The 24,682-nt window shown below is 38.7% G+C and overlaps 3 protein-coding genes across 4 annotated transcripts in view; 2 read left to right on the forward strand and 1 right to left on the reverse strand.

Annotated features, from left to right (window-relative positions):
- Positions 1-15,842, forward strand: part of LOC126483666 (neuroglian-like) — a 36,866-nt gene extending 21,024 nt beyond the window's left edge. Inside the window, exons 7-12 of one of the 2 annotated variants that reach the window (XM_050106730.1) lie at positions 941-1,102; positions 2,283-2,473; positions 2,892-3,167; positions 4,524-4,690; positions 7,615-7,706; positions 8,248-8,304. In XM_050106730.1, the coding sequence (XP_049962687.1) occupies positions 941-1,102; positions 2,283-2,473; positions 2,892-3,167; positions 4,524-4,630 (736 nt within the window). In that variant the 3' untranslated portion in view covers positions 4,631-4,690; positions 7,615-7,706; positions 8,248-8,304. Of the gene's footprint in view, positions 1-940; positions 1,103-2,282; positions 2,474-2,891; positions 3,168-4,523; positions 4,691-7,614; positions 7,707-8,247; positions 8,305-14,869 lie in introns of those variants that run through there. The other variant, XM_050106729.1, reaches the window with a different exon arrangement.
- LOC126483665 (neuroglian) overlaps positions 1-24,682 on the forward strand; it is a 215,071-nt gene that overhangs the window by 21,145 nt on the left and 169,244 nt on the right. The gene's annotated exons all lie outside the window — the stretch shown is intronic.
- On the reverse strand, positions 9,677-23,009 carry LOC126484851 (neuroglian-like). The gene is made up of 3 exons (XM_050108446.1): positions 22,978-23,009; positions 10,512-10,603; positions 9,677-9,966 (listed from the first exon to the last, which is right to left on the reverse strand). The coding sequence occupies exons 1-3, from the start codon at positions 23,007-23,009 to the stop codon at positions 9,677-9,679; spliced, it is 414 nt and encodes a 137-aa protein (XP_049964403.1).

The raw sequence follows: 24,682 nt of genomic DNA on the forward strand, positions 1-24,682 counted from the left end.
TCCTGGTGGGGTGGGGGTGGTAGAGGAACCCAAGTTGGGGGGTGGGGGTTTATGTGTATTCCATTTGCATACCACTGCTTTAGTTCAATTAATGAAAGTACTACAGTCTGTTTTCACTCGGAAGATTGACTGGGTAGTTCAGTCAGGTAAAACACTAAAGAATAGTTTCAGTTGAAACAATGAATGGGTGATTTATCTGACAGAAAAATACAGACTAGTTTCTCTTGAAAAGAAAGAATGAATAACTCAATCAATATTTATCAATAAGCAAAAGTAAAACCGACTGTGTCAACAGTTTTCATTCAGTTGGTTCCAGAAACTGGTTTCTCACAAAAGCCGTCATTAAGCTGAATAAAATACCACTGTGTCTTACTAAGTGTTGTCTGCTTGTAGATGATGTGACTTTGCCTTTCAGTGATTTGGAGACTTGACTCACATTTTCTATTCTAGAATAACCACCACTTAATGTGCAATCATAACCCTGTAACAAATCATTTACATATGTCGGACAGAGAGAGGGTGGGGGGAGGGGGGTAAACACTTTGTGTATAAAGAGGTTGGTTAGTTTACGAGGCTGTTCCACTACATATAATGTATAAAGAGTGTTTCTTTTTAAGCTAAAGTGAAAGTAAGTGTTCAGAAGTACATTACTTTCTATTAATGTTTTGACAGCATATCAAGTGTCACCTGTATTTGTTGTTAAAAAGCTTTCCTTAACTTTTGATGCCTTTTTACATTGGCTGTATTATCCTTCCATCATCTCAGTTCATGAAAACCACATGTAAAGCTAGAACCTATTGAAAATTTCTTTTGTCTTGGATGTTGAGCATCATTGCTACCACAATAATTGTTTTGTACCACCCAGAAAATGGAAGATATCGTCTGACATTGTGTAACTTTTATTCAAGAATTCAATGTGGTTCACTTTTTTCTTTTTTAGGAATGAATACAAATTAGGAAATCGTGTCATGCTGAATGTGGAACTGACGGGCTCTTCAGCTGCCCAGAACAGGCACCCACCAGTGAAGCAGTATGTGACAAGAAAGAATGAGGTGGCTTTCAGAGGGAAGAAAGTTGAAATGTATTGTATATTTGGTGGAACGTAAGTATTGCAGCAGTATATACTTCTAAGCTTGTTTCATACAGTTTTTGTTCATTACAGAATTGGATGTGGTGCCAAGTGTACAGGCTCATGTGGAATTGTAGTACTTATACTCCAGTGGAAAATACACACAGAAGTTGGAAAATGTGCAAGGTTTCTGACCCAGTGGCTCCTCCTGGAAGAGGAGTAGAAGAAGAAAGGAAGAGGGATGAAGGAAAAGGACTGGCGAGGTTTAGGAAATGGTAGAGCTACAGAAAAGTTGCCTAGAAACCCAGATCAGGGGTTCATACCCCCTCCCGTCCCTCCTGACCAGGAGCCACTGGCTCAAAAACATTGAACATTTCCTTATCTTTTAGCTGTTTTTCTCCTGCTGACTCTATCTATCCAATTATATTTTCAAAAATTTATTATTTTTGTTGATATATTAGCACCTACACTCTGTATGGTGAGAAATGATTCCTGACATCTGGCAGTGTTGTTGCCAGACCTCAGTTACAAAGTGCAAAAGGCCGCCATCAGTACTGAATACAAGCCATAGTGGCCTGGATCTACAGCAAAACTAAAACTAAATTGCATTATGTGGTTAGCTGCTTTTAATGCATGAAGCAGTTCCACAGGCTCACTTAAACTACCAGAGGTCTATGGGCTATAGAGAATTCATTATTGCTGTCAAATATGTAAACTGGCACTTTGTGATCTCAAAACAAAATCTGGGGAGAGAAATGCACAAGACATAAACGGCATATGTTGAGAAACAGCAGTGGTCACAATATGGACTTTCTGCATTTCAGTGGAGGATAATGCTGCTCTGACCCTTATTTCGTGCTCATTGTTATAGTTGTCTGCTCTCTTGGTGCTAGCTGATACTTGCTGGTTAAGATTCTCAGTACCTCAGAGCTGTTTTTATACAATATTGCAAAACACTTTTAGCATTTCATTTTTATTACCCCTTAAATGTCCAACTTATATTTCTTTATTTAATTTTTTAAAATAAAGGTGTAAAGTAAAAACTTTTGTATATTTTTTTCTTCTCCAGATGTAGTGTCTAAGAAATAAGGTATATTTTTTCCTCCAAGTAATTAGTTTTGGAAGTGCCTTGTTGGTAGTTTCTTTCATTGTTGTTGTTTTTTAGTTGATTTTGCAACGTTTCCTATACTCCACTTCATTTTTATGTTTTCAGGCCTCTGCCCCAAATAGTCTGGAGTAAAGATGGCAGATCCATCCGGCCGTCAGACAGAATAACACAAGGCAATTGTGGAAAGAGCTTAGTAATAAAACATGTAAATTACAATGATTCAGGTGCATACACCTGTGAGGCTAGTAATGGTGTTGGTGGTGCCCAGTCATATTCCATAAATCTACAAGTTATGGGTGAGTTTACAATCACACTTGTTGAATTTCTGTTTTGCAGAATGTCGTAAATACTAAAGCATCATATAGCTTTAAATATTCTTGTATTATTCTCTGGAATATTTCTGTATTGTGCAACTTGTAAGAGTACTAGAATAACGGCACTGTCTGAAGTAGCATTAAATTTCTCTCATAGTAAATATATTGCAAAAATTATTAAGTCAGGCATTTGGAATGTTCCATCATAAAAGGACTTCATTTGCTCTTAAATTGACTAAACATCGTAATTCATGGAAGGTATAGGCGTAGTATGTATGATTCTGCTCTGAACATACAACAACTTTTGAGCAACATTTCGTGTAATTTGTTGAAATTATAATTTTTTACAAGTACACTTATGCAGCTATTGTATTCATTGTAATATGCCTGTTCTTCACAGCTGCACCATATTTCACTGTTGAGCCAGAAATTATCAATGCAGCGGAAGATGAAACTGTAACTTTCCGATGTGAAGCCGAAGGTGTTCCTGATCCCCAGATTAAGTGGATCCACAATGGGCGACCAATCAGTGAGGCACCACCAAATCCACGCCGTAAAGTCACCACAAATAGCATTACTATTGAGAGGCTTTCAAAAAAGGACACTGGCAACTATGGATGCAACGCTACCAATAGTCATGGCTATGTGTACAAAGATGTGTATGTTAATGTGTTAGGTATGTACTTTATTTTATTGGGTAGAGTTGTCTAAAACTATTCATAACACATACTATATTGCAATTGATTGTGTTTGTATAATTACATGTCATTGCATGTTATTGATTTCATTCCCGTTAATACCTTCATTTCATTTCAGTACATTATTCATTTCATAAATGCTATTTTTAACTATTGTAGAGATAAATGTCTAATTATTGCATATGGAGTAAGATCTTGATTACAGTTACCCCAAATTAAAAAAAAAAAAAAAAAAAAAAAAAAAAAAAAAGTCAAATAAATTTTCCCTCGAATTTGTGGTAGTTACACAGTTTATGACGTCTTTCCTGTATCACAGCAGTTAAAATACATGTCATATTCTTATTATTTCGTGATATTACAGTGTTAAAAATAGATTTTTAACTTTGATGCATTCCTTATCACAAGATCACTATAATGTTGCAAAATTTTCCTGGAGGAACCCAAGTCTAACAGCCAGTCAGGTTTAGTCTTCCTCCAGGTGCCTTGTCACAAACAGTACTGGATGACAATAAATGCTCTCCTGTAGACTGTGGCATAGCTATACTTTAGTGCTGATGCAAGTTCACTTGTTGTTCTCAAAAGCAGTTTTGTAATACATGGCAACATGGAAGGTGTTTTCCGTCATGTGTAATCAAACTTCATCGCCTTCCTGCCTCCCCCCCCCCCCCTCTCTCTCTCTCTCCCCATCCCCCCCTCTCTCTCCCCATCCCCCCCTCTATCTCTCCCCATCCCCCCTCTCTCTCTCTCTCCCCATCCCCCCTCTCTCTCCCCCTCCCCCCTCCCCATCTCCCCCCACCCCTCTCTCCCCCCTCTCTCTCTCTCCCTCCCTCCCAACTGTACATATTTTTCCCAGATAATAATTACTAAAAAAAATTTAAAATCCTTAAACTCAAACAACTGAAAAGCTAGAATGAACCTCTGTACTCACTTTGGGACTAAGTACTGTACCAAGACTGAATTATTCAGATATCTCTTGTTGAGCAAACAAAATTTTATTTTAATGAAAAATCTCTTCTTCAGGAAACAGTTTATTTTTAATAAAATATAGAATTATTGTTCTGTCGATGACATGAGGACTTTATTCTACTTTCTCATTACTTCTAGCTGTGCTTTCTTGGAGATTTTCATTGTTAAAATGCTTCTAATCTATGTCAGGTACTCCATTATAATATTTTTTTCGAATGACCATTGGTATTGTTTCAAACTTGCATTACTTTTTATGAGCAATGCAATTTTAATATACTGGTATTAAGTCTGATTAACACTTATTTGGGAGGTGGGGGCAAAGGAAAATATCATGTTGAAAATATGTTATGTAAGACATGATGTTGCAGCTTTGCCACCTGAAATAACTGAGCCACCACGTAGTGGACGGCAGAACGGTAACGCTGTTATGCAGGACATTTGGAGCTCCCAAGCCACAGGTGAAATGGATACGTAATGGAAAGGAGCTAACCGGTGGGAGATACACTACTCTGGACAATGGGGACCTGGAAATAAGGTATTTTAATTGTTGTGTCAAAAAGAGTTGTAGCTATAAATTTACTTGTTGGTATTTAACCCTCAACTCAAGCAAATGAGTTGGTCTAATGGAAAAGAAACACATATGGACAGTATATCTGAGTATCTAAATCTCTGCCCAATTTAATATTACTGGTATTTAAAAAAATAATTTAATATTATATTTATCACTTTTGGTGTTGGCAAGCTTCTAAAATGATAAAATGCTGCAAAGAAAAATTTTTATTTGTGGATGATGAAATTATATATTCCGCCAACCAACATCAGATTCCCATCAGCCGACAAGAATGTTGACCGATGGAATTGTTTAGAGGCCAGCGACTGATCTAAAAATTACGGAGCTTGTGTAATCACATTGCCCGGATACTGATAGAAAAGACCGGTAAAAGATATCTCAGGAACGCTGAAGTAAAAGTTTGATAAAGTAATAGCCGTTTGAACACTAGCATTGTTTGGCTGTGGCCACCCAACAATTTGTCGGCAACTCTTCTTCGCTGCTGTCTGAAAAAGTTCTAAAATGCAGCATAATAATTTGAAATGTGGAATTAATGAAAAAGGAAAGTACAGTCTTTATTAAAACACAATTTTGAAATTAAATTAGCGTAATTATGTGCCAAACGTTAGAGAGCGACACTTACATTTGTGAAACAGCCATTGAAAACGAACAAAAGAGAGAGAGAGAGAGAGAGAGAGAGAGAGAGAGAGAGAGAGAGAGAGAGAGTGAGTGCTCACAGCTCCTGCTTTTTTATAATCCAAAAAAAATTACGGCAACTGCCTTCAGCTTGCTTTACAGTTTCGATAAATAAACATTTCTCTCGATCTTTCTGTACTGGAACAGCAAAAAAAATCGTGACCTTTTCTCCTTACTTTGCAGATTTATTTACAGGAGGGTAATTTATTATTAATGTATTTTAGGCCTAATTAAAAGATTGGGCATGTTCTATTATTTTAAAAAAATCAACATTTCACACTGTTCTACTTTTGCTCAAGGGAAAATTGCTTCTTGGTCATCCTGAAAGCCAGCTGTAGCTTTCTTTTGGGGAAGGCAAGCTCTGTGACCATGACCCCTGTTGGCTTTTCATTTTGGAGACAGACTATACCTCCCCAGCATCTCCTACCCAGCTCTCTTATATCATTAGACAAAATGACTTCACTGATTTCATATTTATATACTTTGTTTGTTTTCAGTTTATTAAATGAGTGCTTATTTGCAGTCATGTGAGTTACTATATAAAAAAGTTAAACATCTAAAACTGTCAGATTTCTGCCACAATGGAGAGCCTGTCCCAAGTGTAATATACTGTCAGTATGTTTTCGGTAGTGCAGATTTTACTGTCTTCACTTTCAATGGCTGGAATATTTTTACATCATCGGTGGTATCAAATTCATCACCTCAGCCTCAGCTCTCCCAATGGCTGAAGAGGCCCAGAGACTGAAATTGTGTCCCTATGCAGTGGAACTTCAATGCATTATAGCAGATTATGGTTCTAGACATGAACATGATCAGAAGCATTCACAGCCACCTTCAAAGACATACTGTGGACATATGGTAAGTGGCTCTACTCATTGCAGCCCACTGTACAAGTGCTAGCAATTTATCAGTGGAAGAGCTTTATGCTATCTACCAGTAACAAAATTGCTGGTGGAAGAAGTGCAGTAGCTTTTTGATCATTCATTTATTCGCCACTGAGTGACTAGAACACAACTACATGGCTTTACAATATGCTGTCAGTGACAGAGAGCAGTAAAGTACCACATTTTACCTATCCAATCCGTTTTCCCACCACTACAAACGTGGCTGAAACATAACACTTACACATTATACACTTCTCAGCCATTGTTTATAGGAACATATTTTACATAAAAGTTCACTTAACAACTGAAAATGAGTACTCATTCAATAAACTACAAATAAATCTAGTATATAAACACAAACTTGGGAAAGTTATATTGTCTGCTGATGTAAGAGAAATGGACAGGTATAGACTATCTGCAAAATGAAAAGTATACAGTGCTCATGGTGGGGGAGTTACCTTCCCCAGAAGAATATTACAGATGCCATACAGAATGATTAAGAATCGATTTCTCCTCAAGCAGTGCAGAATAGTAAATAAAGATTTACTTAGATTATGTCCATATGTGTTTCCTGCATTAGTATTATTAGTAATTGATATCTATATTCTGTAGTATCAGTCCTCTTTGGGTAAAATAAACACAGCCCAGTCACCTCGGCACTCTGCAACACCAGTGATCCATAAGGCAGTGAGTTGATATAACTTTGTGTAACACCCTCTAGTTGATTCCTATGACGTAGAGAGGTAGATATTGGGAAATCACCTGTTTGTGGTTTGGTTTACAGAACTTTGAAGGAGGGGAGATGAATGACCACAACCCAACAACCTATCTTCCTTGCACTTCTACACTCCATCTGTGCCCCTTACACCCTTTTAAAATCCGAGAACACAGTTTATCCCGTAGTACGGCTCTACTGCACTTAGACATGGCACACACATGTAATATTTGTTCTTAACCCACTTCATTTAACAGTAAACAGTAATTTCCCCCACCCACACCCCACCCTAATGCTCACATGCCACCTGTGGAAATTTTTAGTGTGTTGCTCATGACACTCTCTCCTAGCACTGTACAAAAATTTGTGACTATGCAGTTTGTTTCCCCTAATTTTCCTTTGTTGACTGGACTACATGTGTTTCACTGAGGTTCATGTGGATTGCTTTATTAGCTTAATATTAAAATGCTCTTAAAAGTATTATGCATCCCAAAATTGCATTCCATTTACATATATATGTAAATGTGTATGGTTGATGTTTGACAATTTTGTCAGTTTCCTCAGGTGTATGCACCATAAAAGATGTATGGCTAATTCCAGTGACAATTTTCCAGGGATGTTAACTATTCAGATGGGGGTGACTACACATGTTATGCAGAGAACAAATTTGGTCATCAGGAAGCATCAGGAAAACTTACAGTCAAAGGTCAGTAGTGTTTTTGATCATCATTACTTTTAGTTTACCATTAAATATTTTTTTCAGACTATGTAAAAAAAAAAAAAATGAGAAAACAAAAATCCATAAAATTTAGCTTAATGACATCACTGTCATTTAAGCATTTTCACTGATGATGTGTGCACAGTGGAAATTCCAGTAACCAAAGCAGAAACAGTACCCTTCCACATTTATTTTTGTTTATTTTGTGTTTAAAAGACAGCTTACTTTTAGGTACAATTATGAACATGCAACCCGTACATCATCTACATTATATATCAACCACATAGTGCTAACCTTTTAAGTCAAATCAAACATTCCTTATATGCATACAGGGACACCAGGTGCTCACAGTGCATTATCATTGTATGTCTGAAACCAGTTAAATTGTGAAATATTGGTGTGATTGTTTCAATAAAGGGATATTATAAGTCAGTTGTGAGCATTACTGACAGAACTGCCACTTCTATTCTGTTAATATCGGTCACGTCTCTACTAGTAACAACCAGTTAAAGTGTCGAATTATTTGCAGAGCACACACGGATTACCACAGAACCTGAAGACTACGAAGTGGCAGCGGGAATGTCTGCTACATTTAGATGCAATGCTGTTGCTGATAATTCACTTCAGCTGACAGTTGACTGGATGAAGAAGGATCAGCTGATTGATTTTGAAGCAGAACCACGCTTCATCCAATCGTCTGATACATCTCTTACCATAACAAAGGCCATCGAACTGGATTCAGGCACTTACACTTGTGTTGCCCGTACAGAGCTGGATGAAGCAACAGCTTCTGCTACACTCACGGTTCAAGGTTGGTGAATCTGTAGCTTTTTATTTAACTGGAATACATTGACAGCAGTAGTATGTTAAAAGAATTGGTTCTATGTTTGTTGCTTATTTTATTTGTGTGTTGAAATAACCATGTTTATGGCAATAAATATGAGGTGTTGGGATTTAACATCACCATTCATTTGCAAAATACTTCAAATAATCATTGCTGATATATCTGTGATTTTAATTTTTCTGTTCGTGCATGTTGAAAGGCCTTATTGATATCTCAAACAATGGAAAATCCAGGAGGGAATGTAACAATATTATCAAAAGGAAAGTTGCTATTCACCATATAGTGGAGATGCTGAGTTGCTGAAAGGCACGACAGAAAGACTGTCATAAATAAAGCTTTCGGCCATTAAGACCTTCATCAACAATAGATCACACACACACACACACACACACACACACACACACACACAAACCGCTGTATATTTAGTGTTGTAATTTCTCAGAAATGTAGTTTGAAGGTAAAAGTTTCGAGAAATGTCAGTCATTATGCTGTCTCCACTTGGCATTTTGGAAGAACCAGCAATGTTAAGGTAGCGTTACCGAGGAAGTCTGCAATGTGTAGTCAGTCAAGTGGAGACAGCATAATGACTGACATTTCTCGAAACTTTTACCTTCAAACTACATTTCTGAGAAATTACAACACTAAATATATAGCGGTTTTTGTGTGTGTGTGTGTGTGTGTGTGTGTGTGTGTGTGTGTGTGTGTGTGTGTGTGTGTGTGATCTATTGTTGATGAAGGTCTTAATGGCCGAAAGCTTTATTTATGACAGTCTTTCTGTCGTGCCTTTCAGCAACTCAGCATCTCCACTATATGGTGAATAGCAACTTTCCTTTTGATAATATTGTTACATTCCCTCCTGGATTTTCCATTGTTTGAGATATCAATAAGGCCTTTCAACATGCACGAACAGAAAAATTAAAATCACAGATATATCAGCAATGATTATTTGAAGTATTTTGCAAATGAATGGTGATGTTAAATCCCAACACCTCATATTTATTGCCATAAACATGGTTATTTCAACACACAAATAAAATAAGCAACAAACATAGAACCAATTCTTTTAACATACTACTGCTGTCAATGTATTCCAGTTAAATAAAAAGCTACAGGTTCACCAACCTTGAACCGTGAGTGTAGCAGAAGCTGTTGCTTCATCCAGCTCTGTACGGGCAACACAAGTGTAAGTGCCTGAATCCAGTTCGATGGCCTTTGTTATGGTAAGAGATGTATCAGACGATTGGATGAAGCGTGGTTCTGCTTCAAAATCAATCAGCTGACCCTTCTTCATCCAGTCAACTGTCAGCTGAAGTGAATTATCAGCAACAGCATTGCATCTAAATGTAGCAGACATTCCTGCTGCCACTTCGTAGTCTTCAGGTTCTGTGGTAATCCGTGTGTGCTCTGCAAATAATTCGACACTTTAACTGGTTGTTACTAGTAGAGACGTGACCGATATTAACAGAGTAGAAGTGGCAGTTCTGTCAGTAATGCTCACAACTGACTTATAATATCCTTTTATTGAAACAATCACACCAATATTTCACAATTTAACTGGTTTCAGACATACAATGATAATGCACTGTGAGCACCTGGTGTCCCTGTATGCATATAAGGAATGTTTGATTTGACTTAAAAGGTTAGCACTATGTGGTTGATATATAATGTAGATGATGTACGGGTTGCATGTTCATAATTGTACCTAAAAGTAAGCTGTCTTTTAAACACAAAATAAACAAAAATAAATGTGGAAGTGTACTGTTTCTGCTTTGGTTACTGGAATTTCCACTGTGCACACATCATCAGTGAAAATGCTTAAATGACAGTGATGTCATTAAGCTAAATTTTATGGATTTTTGTTTTCTCATTTTTTTTTTTTTTTTTTACATAGTCTGAAAAAAATATTTAATGGTAAACTAAAAGTAATGATGATCAAAAACACTACTGACCTTTGACTGTAAGTTTTCCTGATGCTTCCTGATGACCAAATTTGTTCTCTGCATAACATGTGTAGTCACCCCCATCTGAATAGTTAACATCCCTGGAAAATTGTCACTGGAATTAGCCATACATCTTTTATGGTGCATACATCTGAGGAAACTGACAAAATTGTCAAACATCAACCATACACATTTACATATATATGTAAATGGAATGCAATTTTGGGATGCATAATACTTTTAAGAGCATTTTAATATCAAGCTAATAAAGCAATCCACATGAACCTCAGTGAAACACATGTAGTCCAGTCAACAAAGGAAAATTAGGGGAAACAAACCACATCTGGCCTACACGAATATAATTAATTGGAATGAGTGGATGTTGTCTGTCAGGATGGCATCAAGTGAATTTTTATCTGCTTTTTTGAATAGGTATATTTTTCGCTTATTTTTCAAGGATTTGGGTTATTACAATATTCAATCTCGCTACAACAACGATGTGTTTACTAAACCCTATATCGGTTTTGATGCTCGTTACTAAGTCAGGATTATTTGTTGCTAAGAGGTCAAGTGTGTTTTCACAACCGTTTACTATTCACGTGGGCTCATGAACTAACTGCTCGAAATAATTTTCAGAGAATGCATGTAGCACAGTTTCGGGTGATATTTTATGTGTACCTCTGGAATTAAACATGTATTTTCACCATCATATCGAGGGTAAATTAAAGTCACCACCAACTATTATGGTATGAGTCAGGTATGTGTTTGAAATGAAACTCAAGTTTTCTTTGAACCTTTCAGCAACTGTATCATCTGAACTGGTAGGTCGGTTGAAGGATCCAATTATTATTTCATTCCAGTTGCCAACAATGACCTCTGCCCATACTAACTCACAGAAAGTATCTACTTCAATTTTGCAACAAGTTAAACTACTTCTGACAGCAACAAACCGGCCACTGCCAACCGTGTTTAGCGTATCTTTTCGGAACACCATTAGGTTCTTCGCAAAAATTTCGGCTGAGCTTATATCCGGCTTTAGCCAGCTTTCAGTGCCTATAACGATTTGAGCATCAGCGCTTTCTATTAGCGCTTGGAGCTCTGGTACTTTCCCAACACAGCTACGACAATTTACAACTATTTTACCAATGGTTCTTGTATCTACGTTCTTCCTGTGTTCAGCCTGCACCCTTTGTGACTGTGGCCCTTCTTGTGTTTTCCCGAGACTCTCTAACCTAAAAAACCACCCAGTCCACGCCACACAGCCTCTGCTACCCGTTTAGTCAGCTCCTGCTTATAGTGGATACCTGACCTATTCAGCGGAACCCGAAACCCAACCACCTTTTGCTGCAAATCAAGGAATCTGCAGCCTACACGGTCGCAGAACCTTCTGAGCCTCTGATTCAGACCCTCCACTTGGCTCTGTACCAGAGGCCCGCAATCGGTCCTGTCGACTATGCTGCAAATGGTCAGCTTTGCTTTCATCTTGCAAGCAAGACTGGCAGCCCTTACCTCTTCTGTTAGCCGATCGAAACCAGAGAGAATCTCGTCTGATCCAAAGTGACACACATCATTGGTACCAATATGAGCAACCACCTGCAGTTGGCTGCACCATGTGCTCTTCATGGCATCTGGGAGGACCCTTTCCACATCTGGAATGACTCCACCTGGTATGCACACGGAGTGCACATTAGTTTTGATAGAACATGCTGTTCTTCTTTGGATCGTCTTCCTCTCCTCCATTCTCTATTTCTTTAAAGACTGTTTCAAAACAGATACCTCTGTCTTATGGGGTACTCATGCATACAGAGTTTATAAATTTTATTCTCCCTATTTTTGACTTCATCCTTTACCACTTTTTTTTCTTAATTCTTCCAGCAATGAGATTATTGTAAACCACTGGAAGTTTCAGTGCACAAGATGATAATGTTTGCACCTTTTCCCATGGGAACAGGTGGACTTCCACAATACTTCCACCAGTTCAGTCTTTTCGGAAAGAATAACTCGCATTTATCTGAGTTTTATCCAACCATGCAATCTTTCCAAAACTGTTTAACTCTCTTAGTTGGATGTACTTCTGTAATACTCATATATAGCGATTTTGTCTTCTCCTTCTTCTTACTGTGTCTGTGGCTGAGATAAAATCATCCCCTTCCTAAAAATCATCCCCTTCCTGTTCTACAGAAGAGTATTTTTCCTTGCGCTTTCACAACCACATTTTTGTGAATGTTCAAAGCATCTGCAGTTCTTTTGGCTACCTTCATAAGGAACAGTAGTTACACCATTCTCTCTCTTCAAAATATTGCTGGACCAAGCACACAAACTGATGAGTGACCATGCAAAACTTGAGTGTAGATCACTAAAATTCCTGTTTAGCAACCACACTTTTCCGTGCACTTTTGCTGCAAACTTCAAACATTGTGTAGTGTAAAATAAACATGCCACACACAGAAACAAAGCACACGATGGAAACAAATCTCAACTGTTACTTGACCAATGGTAAAGCCGTCATCACACAGGACGAGGCAGCTAACATTCATGTAAATGCAGACAGGATATCCAACATCGAGAACCAGTGCTATCAGCACATGTGATGGGTAGCAGTTGTCGGCTTTATTTGGCTCCCAAAGTATACAGTTTGTTTATGAAAGTGGACAAGTGTAAAATTCCTACGTTAGCTCTTTTAAAACACATATTTCCTCCCTTGTCCACATGCTAATCATGGTGTTCTGTCTGTGGTATACATAAATAAAAACTTCACCAGTGTCCATGAACTTAAAGTAAAACAAAAAGAAAAGATATATGTTCAGTCACTAAGGGCATCAGCTTACAAAATTTAACAAACTCACTCCAGATAGCCCATTTATCAAATATTACACAAATTTTTTCTATTAATTTCATAAGAAAATCCCACAACTTTTTAGAAAGGCAAAGGTGAGAGAGAAAAAAAAGGAAGAAAAGAAATTGATTACAGCAGGAACCCAAACCTGCACCACTCTACCCTTTGTTCCATAATGTGGCACCTGCTACCAACTACACTTCACTGAAAGTCTGCAGTGAGTGACCATGTATTTTATGTTACAGTATTCTAATGGCTTTAATTACTAAAATGTCATTAGGTGACATAATAAGTCCTAACAATAATGACATGTTTTTTCATGAGAATCTTCATAAAACCCTAGTTCTAATGTGAAAATAACAATACGGCATGTCTTTAACCACCAATATGACATACCCTGTCATTTTAACACAAATCAATATAAAATGAATTGTTCTGGAGGCATTCAATGTGCTGCTGCCTAGAAACAGCATATAGTCATAAGTTGAAGATATAACATAAAAAAAAACCACCGAATATGGGCTTCTGCTGAACATGACAAATACAAAGTATCATCTCACATTTTGCTTGTGATATAGGAAACATTCTCTCTTCCCATCAGTTCCACGTTACGTGGCATGTTGCCACAATATTGCAGAACTAACTTTGTGTTTCATGTGACAAAATGGGTCCTCAACGTGAAATAGCAGGAAGTAAGATCATAAAAAACAGAGCCACTTCAATGTTAGCTTATTTGTGCATCTGCAACAGACTAGTAACTGCTACTTGCCATTACAGAGCTACTTGATAACTGCAAATACAACAAAAGGGGCAACCAAGTGCATTCTGTGGTTTGTTGCCACAGATTAGTCAGTCACTTTCTTATTCTGATCAAAGTATAGAAGTAAGCAGAAAGTTTGGAAAGCAGTAGTGTGGCACTAGTAGAAGTGAAACTGTAAGGGTCACAGTACATGCCTGGGTGGCACAGTTGAGTACTGCTTGTGAAAGGCAAGATTCTGTGCCAGAGTCTCAGTAGTGCATACAGTTTTAATTTGTGAAAAAGTTTTATGTCTGTAGCAAACTGCTTTGAGTTGGTTGGTATTGGTTAAATTTGTCAAAGCAAATGGATACAATTTGAGTTTACAGTAATATGCCATGACAGATATTTTCCCTAGCAGTGTGAACAGACTCAAAGGAAGCACACAGTATTACGGAAAAAGAAATATCTCTATGTGGCGATTCCCAGGGAGGCTGGAAGATTATTAAAATGACAGGATTTGTTATTTTACCAAAACTCTCCTGCTTAGTTGTAGAGGTCTTATGTGAAGGCAGGCTGCTGAGTTTGGAATGGTTGAAATATTTACACAGCAGAATTAAATAATCGATTCAGAAATAAAATTTCCTGATCCAGGGTAGTACTTAGAAATGATGTATTTGTCTGTACATAATCTGATGTACTTATGGAGATGCTGTTCACAAAGTAGCCCTTATTAAGGAAAGATCAATTAAAATGGAAAGGATTAAGCTTGTAATAAATCGTTGTTTGTTGCAGATTGGAATGAGCATGCGATCGGATAAGATACGCACATACAATTTCCAGCGAGATACTGTAGTAGATCATCGCATACATTTCACTGTACATAACTTGAGGGAATTCTTGGAAGGTGGTTTGTTGTTGAACAACCTAATGAGGAAGCTTCAGCAGGAAGACTACAAGGAGCGGCTCTTCTCTGTGATCCACAGTTGAAAAACTATAGCCCATATTTACTGGATGGCAGTTGGTGGTATCATGGCTGGCTTGATGTTGACTGTATTGAGAAAAATTTTAGTGCCTTACTTTGCAACACTCATGCCTTTTGTCATTGATGTCTGTGTCAAATTTATCACAAAGCACTGTGCCGGTTACAGTAGTGTGCCACATTTTTGTAATATTGTATAGTTAATGCATTTTCACTTAGTTAATAACATTTTAAAAATCTGTGCCAAACAGGAAAGTAACAAACTGCTGATGTTTTCATTTAAGACTGGTGGCAATCTCGTATTTGATGCTTCCTTTAATCATGGGGACAATGACCTTGATATCTTGCCCAATTTACCCATGTACTGATAAGTTTTGTCAGACTTGTTCTGTTTATGTATGGTCCAATTTTGTTTTTTGATGGCTGCAGGTTTATTGTTGTGACTGGTTATAAAAACAGCCCTTTAGCAAATACTATTTAAGTACAAGATTTTAATGAAGACTTTTTTTTTTGGGAACTTCATATTTAATAACTTCAGTTTGCGCTGGTAGTCTGCAAGCTGTCATCGATATCTGAAAATGTACATTACTTTTATCACATGATGCTATTGAGTGGCGCCAGCTTACTTCCACTCTTTTTTTGTGGTAGGATGACAACCAGTTACCGGTTTGTTCTGGTTATCAAACTGACAAAAAGAGATGTTGTACTACATGTTCTGTGATAAGTATGTCAGATACTGTATTGATTTGAATATAGGTTGCAAAATAAAGAGAGCTGACAATGTTAGAGGTTTTTTTTTCCTCATTTTGTATTTAATATTTGTGGCTGTAGACAAAAATAAAATAAAAATACACATATAAAATAATTTCACTCAGAGTGGGTGTTAAGCTGGGAATGATGACTTTACAGTTGCCTGGCAACTATCATAAAAAATTAAAATAACTTATAGAAATTATTAATAATACTTAGAACAGAACAGATCATTAGTTAGTTCACAAGGTCTCCTGTCAGTGTCATCAGGAGATACCACCCCACAACAGATCCATTACCTTACATAATTAAGTATTCTGAAACGCAATCCCATTGTCTACATATAATGTAGGTTTATACTGGTGCTGTAATGACATAAATATTTACAACTGACTAACTTATAATGTTAAATTTTAATCAAATAAAACACACCAAGTTAGATATTTGAAACCGTTTGAACCACAGTAATGACAGCCAAAAGCATTTTCGATCATTAGATGCTAAATGCCGAGTTGAAGAAAGCATTAGCAGTTAAATCAGTAATTATATTTATGTCACACAGCTAAAGGATTGCAATGGACATGGATGCTCTGCAAATACAAAAATATTACTTAATTTTCACTGTTACCACGTAACAAGAATTGTGCAATACTTTCGGAGTGTCAAAGAAACTATTGCAGCTGCTACAATACCAACATATGGCTGCAATTTCAGTACATTTTTAAAAAATAATGCTGCATATTCAAAATCATCTGCAAGCATACAAAAATACAAGAGAAAAATAATAAAGGTCTCTTCTTATATGGGAAATTAATATAAACTTCCCCACTACAATAGTTCTTAAATCAACCTGCTGTTACAAGACAATGTGGTGCAATTATATCAAAGATGGTTTATGAGATTCATATTCTGCACACTGAAATTTCTTTCAGGTGCCTGTACAATCAAACCCACTGTACACAAACAATGGTGTTGGAGATTAAAAATTGGAAACTCAAAGGCAAGAGATCAGTAATTTCAGCACTGAGCTTATATACTGCAGTACAACAGCATAAGTGTTGTTGCTGCTGAAGATGGTCAGCAATAATTGAGTATACTACAAATATAACAAAGATATAAAGTGTGAAATTCCAATAAGCAACAGAGTTATTTTGCAAGCATGCGAACTACTCGCACAACCGACAAAGCTGCCACCTTATCTATCGTGCAACTGTGCTTACGCAAGTAATAATAGTGCAAAAATAAACAACCTTTACAGAAGCAAAAACATCTCAGCGAATAACAACATTTATATTATTCAATTAACATCAAGTAGGCCACCAACCTGTCTCGTGCTTGAAATAACCTCATTTTTTAATGTATTTTTTAACCTAAGCTTCAACATCAGGCACACCATGTCAGAACAAGACATCATCAAATTACACTTATAAGCCTTCACATTATGCCGATGTATAATGGTCTTTTAGGAAACATACAATTATAGCTCTCTATTTTTAACAAAGAAAAAAGCATAATTAGGGCTTAACACTCCGTATCACTGCCCATGGACATGGTCATGGAATCACATTTTATAAGTAACCCTTCCACTTTTTGACCTATCAGTAAACCAACAGTTCACAATGCAACATACCTAACAGTGGTGCAACATCTGACACAGCCAGGAATATTAATGCACTTTAATTTATAGCGTGGTACATACAGCACCAGCTAGTAGACATCAACATGCACACTCTAAATATGTAACAACTGTATCACGAGACAAACTGGTGGGCTACAAGAGCACCACCACTTTCTTCAACCTGCCATCTTACTTCACACTTCAGTTTACATTCGTCCCATGACACTGACCAGCCACCAGATTCAGAATTGCATAGAAAACCGTGTCCAACTCAGTAACAATTAGGTAGCTGGCTAGGATGACAAATAAATATGTAAAAACATATTTCTCTGATACAGTTTTATGTGGCAGCTGCAGGAAGCGACCACATTTTTAAATGCAGATATGAAGTCAAGATTCTGTGTTTTTCTCACATGAAGAAGAAAATGTCAGCGCACTATAGCAGTCTTCGTAGCCCATTCACAACAATTTTCTAACATACTGATAATCTGGACTGTACATTAACAAGAAAGTAAACAGCTGTTGCAGTACTTCGAGTAAGAAGAAAGTGCAAACAGAAGGGACATTTCTTGTATAGAAAACACAGTTCATAATATTTAATATTTTGAAGTAACACCTATACTACCACTCTCGAAGCACAAAAAACCGTGGCAAATGCTGGAATTCCCTCCCAACCTTGTACAAAAACAGATATCCCATGCCTTATCTTTCTCGTCACCCACCACCTCCCAATGTCCCATGACACGGCCATAAGAACCTTTCCCCTCATGACTCGGAACTACCCAGGACTGGAGCAACAGAATTACATTCTCCATCAGGGTTTCGACTGCTCTTGTCCTATCCACTATCCTTCCCATAGTGGTATCCCGCCACTCACCGAACCTACACAAAATCCTCATCCATCGCTACACAAGCCCTGCTCCCAACCCCTTACCTCATGGCTCATATGCCTGTAACAGACCTAGATGCAAGACCTCCCAACACAACCTACTCCAGTCCGGCCACAAACAGCCCACCAAAGGCAGGGCTACCTGTGACACCAGTCATGTGATCTACAAGCTAAGCTGCAACCGCAGGCTGCATTCTACGTGGGCATGACAACTAACAAACAGTCTGTCCGCATGAATGGCTACTGACAAACTGTGGCCAAGAAACAGCTGGACCACCTAATTGCAGAACACACTGCCCAACACTACATTCTTCATTTCAGTGACTTCTTCACAGCCTGTGCCACCTGGATCCTTTCCACCAACACCAGTTTTTCTGAATTGCACAGGCGGGAACTCTGGAGGAGATTAGTGTTAAACGTCCCGTCGACAACGAGGTCATTAGAGATGGAGCGCAAGCTCGGGTGAGGGAAGGATGGGGAAGGAAATCGGCCATGCCCTTTGAGAGGAACCATCCCGGCATTTGCCTGAAGCGAGTTAGGGAAATCACAGAAAACCTAAATCAGGATGGCCGGAGACGGGATTGAACTGTCGTCCTCCCGAATGTGAGTCCAGTGTGCTAACCACTGCGCCACCTCGCTCGGTCGCGGGAACTCTCCTTGCAATATATCCTATGCTCCCGTAACCCTCCTGGCCTCAACCTTCATTAGACATTGTCCTTACGCATCTAGTGCCCCCCCCCCCCCCCCCATTCCACCAATGCAACCAGTCAATTTACTTATCTCCTTTTCCACTACCACCCACCCACTCGACTCGCTGCCCTGCCCTGCCCCAGCCTCCTCCTCCTTACCCCCACCTGGTTGCCTCTCCCATCATGTGCTGCTGCTCACAGTCTGGCTTCAGCTGCCAGAGACTGTTGTGTGTGTGTAGGTGTGAGTGTTTTGTATATTTTCAACAAAGGCCTTGCCCTTGGCCGAAAGCTCATTTTGTGAGAGTCTTTTTGTTGTGCCTACCTGCGACTTGGCATATCTGCTGTATGGTGACCAGCAACTACCCTTTTCATAATATTGTTATATCCCATCCTGGATTTTCCAATGTTTAAAAGTATATTAACACTTTGGAGACCAAGCCCAAGCATTGTTCAGCCTGCAAATCTTTGTTAGAAAGATTGCACCCGAGTATGGGTCAGGCGGTGATTTTCTCAATGCATGTTTGTGTGAGAACAATGTTCTGAAGTCTTGCAACCTGCCCCTTGATGGGTGCTGCCATCTTTGTCAATGTCGAATATTTTGGAAGAATCATTAGTGAATGTAACAGCTGCTGTTGTGAATGGGTGAACCAATATGACTGCACTGACATAATTTCGTGCACATACTTATTAGGTTTCATTCACAGTTTGTTATAATTCTTCCACAAATACATCATGTTTGTTGAATGAGGCAAGAAATTTCAAAATCTCACAAGGAAAATATTGTTCAATAACTCACCTTATATGTTTTTATTGGGAGGATAATTATACTTTCTGTCATCATCATCATCATTATTTTAAAATTTATAATCTACGAGGTATGTCCACAATCTACGAGGTATGTGCACAAAGTAAGTTCCGTTTGGTTATATAAAACAAACGTCTACAGATAAAGAAGAAATATTTATTATACAAAAATCTACAACTTTTAAACTACTTTTCTACATAGCTTCCGAAATTTTGTAGGCACTTTTCATAGCGTGGCACAAGTTTTTGTATGCCTTCTTCATAGAAGGTTGCTGCCTGTGTATTCAACCATGTGGTAACATGTTCTTTCAGTTCATCATCATCGTTGAAGTGTTGACCACAAAGGACAGATTTCAGGCATAAGAAGAGATGAAAGTCGCTAGGAGCGAGGTCCGGGCTGTACGAAGGATGATCAAACGCGTCCCAGTGAAATTCCCGTAAGAGTTGTTTGGTCACATTCGCCATGTGAGGTCGGGCATTATCATGGAAAAAAACACCACCTTTTGACAGTAATCCTCAGCGCTTGTTCTGTCTTGCGCGGCGCAATTTCTTAATGATATCGCAGTAACCATCTGCATTGATTGTTCGGCCTCGTGGTAAGAAATCAACCAGCAAAATGCCTTTTCTGTACCAAAAAAATGGTGCACATGACTTTTCGATGTGTCAAGATTTGCTTAGGCTTAACCTTCGTTGGGGATGAAGTGTGCCTCCATTCCATTGATTGCTGTTTTGTTTCAGGGGTGTCGTACGATACCCAAGTTTCATCCCCCATTATTATCCGAGAAAGGAAACCATTGCCTTCTTCAAGGTAGCGTGTCAAAAACTGAAGTGCACTGCCTATTCGTTGTTTTTTGTGTTGTTCAGTAAGAATTTTGGATACCCAGCGTGAGAAAAGTTTTAGAAATTTCAGTTTTTCAGTAACAATTTCATGAAATATTGATGGGTAAGATTTGCGGAACTTCCATAGTTCGCAATAAGTGTGAACTTAGGGCTGTGCTTAATCTTCTCCTCAATTGTGTGAACCAGTTCATCAGTAACCACAGACGGGCATCTATTTCGTTCTTCATCGTGCACTTGATCACGTCCTTCATTGAACAGTGTGACCCATCTTCTAACCATTGAATCACTCATAGCATTTTGTCCATAAATCTCGCAGATTTGCCGATGAATTTCGTTTGGTTTAACTTTCTTTGCATTTAGAAAACGAATCACACATCTGATTCAACACGCGGCAGCATTTTCAATTACGGCTGACATTATAAAGAAGCACTACAAAGCAGATGTCAGCAGGAGGGATTAGAAAATGGCGTACATGTCTTCTCCTTGAGTCAGAGCAACTGCCGCCCACTCTCGGAACTGCGATCGTAGCGCTGCCGCGGATAGAAACAGAAACGGAACTTACTTTGTGGATGACCCTCGTATCAAAGAATTAAAGCAAATATGAAAAATACATCTTCAAGCTTAACTATTTTTAACTATGTATTACTACATCGATTAAGAACTAAAGTAAATACGAAAAAGAAATCTTGAAGCTTAGCTGTTTTTAACTATGTACCACTACATAGATTACATATGTGCCAGTAATGCTTTAAATAATGACGTAAATGGCCAGTTTCCTAGGCCAACTTTTCTTCAAGTGGCCTCTCTCCAAAGTGTTAACACTACTATACACTTCTCATCTATTCATATATCTACTGGAGTATTACAAAAGAAAGGCTAATTGACCAACTAAGAAATAAAATTATATGAGAAATCTAGAGAGAAAAGAAAATCTGCAAACAAATTATGCAAATAAGCTAGAAGAAAAGGGGGGGGGGGGGATCTATGGCTCCAAAAACAAGCTGCATATGAATCTCCGGAAAGACTTCTTACTTTGTCCTTATTGCCAGCATTTCCAAGATGCAATACCCTGCTGGTAACTTTGCTCTATTAAATTAGCTTGGTCAACTGAGATACACTGAAGAGCCAAAGAAACAGGCACACCGGCCTAATACTGTGTGGGGCACCTGCGAGCATGCGGAAGTGCCACAACATGATGTGGCATGGACTCAGCTAATGTCTAAAGTAGTGCTGTAGGGAATTGACACTATGAATCCTGCAGGGCTGTCCATAAATCCATAAGGGTACAAGGGGGTGGATATCTCTTCTGAATAGCACTTTGCTAGGCATCCCAGATATACTCAATAATGTTCTTGTCTGGGGAGTTTGGTGGCCAGCAGTTGTCTTTAAACTCAGAAGAGTGTTCCTGGAGCTCCTCTGTAGCAATTCTGGATGTACGGGGTGTCACACTGTCCTGCTGGAATTTCCCAAGTCTGTTAGGATGCACGATGGATGTGAATGGATGCAGGTGATCGGACAGGATGCTTATGTGTGTGTCACCTGTCAGAGTCATATCTAGTCATATCAGGGGTCCCATATCACTCCAATTGCATATGTCCCACACCATTACAGAGCCTTCACCAGCTTGAGCAGTCCCCTGCTGACATGCAAGGTCCAGGGATTGATGAGGTTGTCTCTGTACACGTCCACCCACTCAATACAATTTGAAATGAGACTCGTCTGACCAAGCAACCTGTTTCCAGTCAGCTACAGTCCAATGTTGGTGTTGACAGGCCCAGGTGAGGTGAAAAGCTTTGTGTCATGCAGTCGGGAGTGGGCCTTTGACTCTGAAAGCCCATATCGATGATGTTTCATTGAATGGTTCGCACATTGACACTTGTTGATGGCCCAGCACTGAAATCTGCAGCAATTTGCAGAAGGGTTGCACTTCTGTCATGCTGGGTGATTATCTTCAGACGTTGTTGGTGCCTTTCTTGCAGGATCTTTTCACGGCCGCAACAATGTCGGAGATTTGATGTTTGATGGAATTCCTGATATTTATGGTACACTCGTGAAATGGTCGTATGGGAAAATCTCCACTTCATCGTAACATCAGAGATGCTGTGTCCCATCACTCATGCGCCAACTACAACACCATGTTCAAGCTCATTTGAATTGATTACCTGCCATTGTAGCAGCAGTAACCGATCTAACAACTGCACCAGACACTTCTTGTCTTATGTATGTGTTGCCAACTGCAGCAACATATTCTGTCTGTTTACATATCTCTGCATTTGAATATGCATGCATATACCAGTTTCTTTGGCACTTCAGTGGTTTCGTAGATCTTACCTCATTGATCTCAGTATGTTTAAATTATCCATTACTTGCTCTCCTGCCTTCCTCTTGCAAGGTTAATGGCTAATCAATTCAAGCTAATGAGCAATGCACAGCATCCTAATCCGTAAGGTACTGCCTTATTCCCAAACAAGCTGCCCCAGCATTAATCTACACTAATAATAAATCTTTGAAACTGTTGGGTCTGGCTGTCTTTGAACAAGCTAATCTCCACAGCTACCAGATGAATTTTCATGGGGTTTTCACAGGTAATTTGAAAATAGTTTTGGGCAATGCATAGGGTATATTTCATGAAAATCTGAGCATGGAAAAATTGATATTCATACATATTATAAAAATTAATGTTAGTACCAAATCTCGTCCAAAATCTCTGGACCAGTTCCAACCAAACTTGGTCCTTACTGTCTGCAAAAAATCGCTGGGAGGTAAAGACCACCTATCTATCAAAGGGGTGGGGGTGAAAGAGAAATGTTAACTATGATGTATGAATACCCAGATTTTATTCATTCAGTATTTGAGAATGAGAGCACTTAGTGACTTCAACAAACTTTACACACAATTCCAAACCTTTACAAAACTTTTCTTACTGACACCGCCTACATCATGACAAACAGAAAAAGTTTATTGCTTACTACATTTTTGCTGTACATGCAGTAAAATTCTCGCATGAGGCCTGACATTCACATTTATTGCTTCTTTGTTAATAACTCTATTTTTAGCACATTTAGCTTACTGTCTGCAAAAAATCGCTGGGTGGAGGGTACCCTGTACCACTACCAGTCATTTCCTTTCCTGTTCCACTCACAAATAGAGTGAGGCAAAAACGAATGTTTATATGCCTCCATATGAGCCCTAGTTTCTCTTATCTTATCTTCATGGTCCTTGCACAAAATGTATGTTGGCAGCAGTACAATCATTCAGCAGTCACCTTCAAATGACGGTTGTCTAAATTTTCCCACTTTTGAAAAGAATGTCACCTTCCCTACAGGGATTCCTATTTGATTTGCCGAACACCTCCGTAAGACTTGTGTGTTATTCGAACCTACCAGCAACAAATCTAGCAGCCCACCTCTGAATTGCTTTGACGTCTTCCTTCAATACGCCCCTGTACAGATCCCAATCACTAAAGCAATACTCAAGAATAAGTCGCAACAGCCTCCTTTACAGGTGAACCACTCTTTTCTAAAATTCTCCCAATAATCTGATGACCGTGAGTCTTCCCTATCACAGTTCTCACATGCTCGTTCCATTTCATATCTCTTTGCAAAGTTATGCCCAGATATTTAAATGATTTGACTGTCACGCAGGACACTAGTAATACTGTATCTGAACATTACAGTTTTGTCCTTCATATTCATCCACATTAACTTACACTTTTCCATATTTAGAGCTAGCTGCCATTCATCACGACAACTAAGCCATCGTGTATCGTCCTAGAGTCATTCAACTTTGACACCTTACAGTACACCACTGCACCATCAGCAAACAATTGCTGACTGCTACTCACCCTGTCTGCCAAATCATTTATGTACACAGAGAACAACAGTAGTCCTATCACACTTCCCTGGGGCACCCCTGACGATGCCCTTGTCCTGATGAACATTCACCATTGAAGACAGCATACTGGGTTTTATTTCTTAAAAAGTCTTCAAGCCACTCACATATCTGTGAACTTATTCCATATGCTCATACCTTCGTT

The sequence above is a fragment of the Schistocerca serialis genome, chromosome 6 (assembly GCF_023864345.2).
Source record: "Schistocerca serialis cubense isolate TAMUIC-IGC-003099 chromosome 6, iqSchSeri2.2, whole genome shotgun sequence".
Lineage (NCBI taxonomy): Eukaryota > Metazoa > Arthropoda > Insecta > Orthoptera > Acrididae > Schistocerca > Schistocerca serialis.